The sequence below is a fragment of the Phyllostomus discolor genome, chromosome X, assembly GCF_004126475.2.
Source record: "Phyllostomus discolor isolate MPI-MPIP mPhyDis1 chromosome X, mPhyDis1.pri.v3, whole genome shotgun sequence".
Taxonomy (NCBI): domain Eukaryota; kingdom Metazoa; phylum Chordata; class Mammalia; order Chiroptera; family Phyllostomidae; genus Phyllostomus; species Phyllostomus discolor.
In genome coordinates this window covers 87,689,363-87,692,171 of record NC_050198.1, presented here as the reverse complement: position 1 = coordinate 87,692,171, position 2,809 = coordinate 87,689,363, and the positions used below count along the sequence as shown (strand labels likewise).

The 2,809-nt window shown below is 46.8% G+C and overlaps 1 protein-coding gene across 1 annotated transcript; it reads right to left on the bottom strand.

The window, feature by feature from the left end:
* Positions 1-604: 604 nt before the first annotated feature.
* On the bottom strand, positions 605-1,983 carry LOC114505341 (putative MAGE domain-containing protein MAGEA13P). The gene has a single exon (XM_028523231.2). The coding sequence runs from the start codon at positions 1,981-1,983 to the stop codon at positions 946-948; it is 1,038 nt and encodes a 345-aa protein (XP_028379032.1). The 3' UTR covers positions 605-945.
* Between the last annotated feature and the right edge of the window lie 826 nt (positions 1,984-2,809).

Genomic DNA, 2,809 nt, shown 5'->3' with positions numbered 1-2,809 from the left:
CCCAGTGGAATGCAACTCAAAATTCCTAGAATTTGAGTCAAAGACTAACTCCTTTCCTCTCCCCAGCTGCTCTTCCATACAAACCACTATTTACATTCATTTCACCCCACCCAAAATCTTGCCTTTGCTGAGAGCTGGCCAAATTACACTGAAGATAGCATAATTAAAATTTCCTTTCAATGGAGTAGGCTCTGGCTGTCCTAGGCCAGGGAAAAAGTGCCAGCCTCTGGGCACCACTTCAAAGAAATATCACCCTGTTGTCAGATAATACTTGCAAACATAGTGTATAGAGCACTTAGTTTGTGCAGTGTTCAGAGGCATGGGGACAAGGGCGCAGGACACTTTCCACACCTGCTCCAGGTGGAGATTTCTGGTTTATTCATGATCCTAAAGGAACATCCAAGAGCAGTTTTCCATCCTAGGCTTTTTTTCTAACCTGTAAGACACACCTATAATAAATAATAAATGAGCCATTGATTGAATCATAACTCTCATTTATTAAGATTTAATTTTGCACACATTCTTTAATTGGCAAAGCCAAGCCAGGTATACCTTTAATTTTACAAAACAGCAAACTAAGATACAAGAACCCTAGGGGAACCATCTTGTACATTTTCTCCCAATTTCTTGATCTCATCTTTTTTATTGCTGCACTTTTACATTGTTCCTATTCCAATGCCATGTTATCTTGCTGATCACAAAATGAGATGTAAGGCTCCCCATTTTATTTTACAGAGCAGCAAAATTCTTATCCTTAAACCTGTTAAACAGCACTAAATACATGACCAATATCATTCACAAACCTAAACTCTGAAGCTAATCTTTTAAGAGAAAGAACATTTGAAATATAGCCTAAAAAATAAAAAGGTAAAATCTGCAATTCAACACTCCACCACATAGAATCTTGATTTTCCTCTTCAAAAACTGGAGAAACTGCCTCAAACTTTACTCAGGACTGAAGCTGCTGGACGTGATACTGGAACTTTCACTAGCTGTTGTGGTAATACCACCACCGGTGGCAGCACTGGCCTCAGCTCGCTGTCTCTCATCTTTCAAAGCATCCTCATACCAGCGTGGGAAGGCAGTGGGGTCAGTCCCAGTGACCCTGGTGAAAAACTCAAGGACTTTCATCTTGGTGGTTTCAGCATAGGCTCTTGGACCCCACAGGAACTCGTAGCGTGGAGGATCACTGTTGGGCACCTGCTGGCACTCCAGGTACTTTTCCTGCACTAAATCTTTGGTAATGAGTTTCCTGGGCTCCCCATAGATAAAATCCTCCCTCCCAGCATATACCCCAATCATATTAAGCACTTCCCAGATTCTCTCTTCTGGGGCACGGTTACCCTCCATAAAGATTATGCCCAAGATTAGTATCAGGAAGCCAGTCTTGGGCATGCCCTGGTCATCACTAACTATCCCATCATAGGTGAGGTCTAGTATTTTGACAAGCACATAGGTGTGGCTGGTGGGGTCCACTTCCTTCACTTCAATGCCAAAAACAACTGCCATGCACTCACAGACTTTCTTGAAGATCTCAGGGAAGTGATCCTTGTGCTCTTTCATGACATTCTCCAGTAATTCTGCCTCTGTGATAGGCTCCTGTGATACATACTTGATACTCAGGTATTTCACCAATTCAGCCACCTTCTTTTGCAGCCCTCCTGTGCACAGGGACTCCGGATTTGGTGGAGCCTGTGAGGTGCTTGGACCCTCTTGACTGCTGGAGCCCTCATTTAATTTGCCTGATGGAATGGCTTCGGTGGCAGGGGGGAAGGAGCAGGCTCCCTGGGTAGTCTGGGGAACACTTGATATTCCAGCAGCAAGCACAATCTTTGTGGTCTCCGGGATCAAAGGAGAAAGAGAGGAGGAGGAAGCTTCCTCCTCAGTTACAGGAACCTGTGCAGCTACCGGGCCTGGAGCCTCTTTTTGAGCCTCAGGGCATTCTTTACGCTCCTGGAACTGACTCTTTCCACTGCCAGGCATGATGACTTGTTTTGGGAGCAGCAGGCAGGAATGTGAGCTGAAAGTGGGTGTTGGGGCCAGTGGCCTGAGGGAGAGAGGAAGCCTATGAGAAACAAAATAGCCCTTCCCGGGTCCTCTCAGCTGTGAGAAAGGGCAGGTCTCTGTGGGTCCCTCTCTATCCTCAGCTGTACCTAGAGGACCTAGTACTCTTCCCTCTGATCCTCACAGATTGGGCCATTTAGACAAAGGCCAAGAACTCCCTGAGATCCCCGATTTGCAAATGGAGGGGGAAAGGGAGGTTCACCCTGACAGCATTTCCCTGGGCCCCCAGGGCTGACGGAGGAATTGGGGGTGAATTTCTGTGGAGATTATGCTGGGTTCTGTGGTATGCCCCACCCTCCTCCCCAAGGAATTCACATTTACTTCTGACAGGGAATTCTTAACCTCTCCCTTATGCAGACCTGAAAATGCGGCCCTGAGCAAGGCTCCTATCACCCCTAAAGCACCTACAAGGGAGTACAGAGCATCGCAGTCAGCACCTCTGCCTAACTTGTATGAGGTTGAGTTAAAGGCTGAGAGCAGTAAAGTGTTCTGTGGGCTTTTTTCTCTACGATAGGAGGTCCCATCAGTCCTCCATAAAGGGCCTCTCCTTAAAATCTTGCAGAGCCTGGGACACCTCTGTCTACTTAGCCAAGTACTCACATATTCACGTCTGAGAAAAAGCCTCCCCTCAAACTGCCAAGATGGCTGTCCCTCAAACTCCCAAGATGGAGTCCGGACAACAATTTGCAGGGCAGATAACAAGGGCAGGGTGGGGGCTGGGGCATCTTCTCTTAGAGATGAGAAC

Bases quoted from the DNA above. Each gene is read 5' to 3' on its own strand.
- LOC114505341 (XM_028523231.2), bottom strand. From the start codon at position 1,983: ATGCCTGGCAGTGGAAAGAGTCAGTTCCAGGAGCGTAAAGAATGCCCT.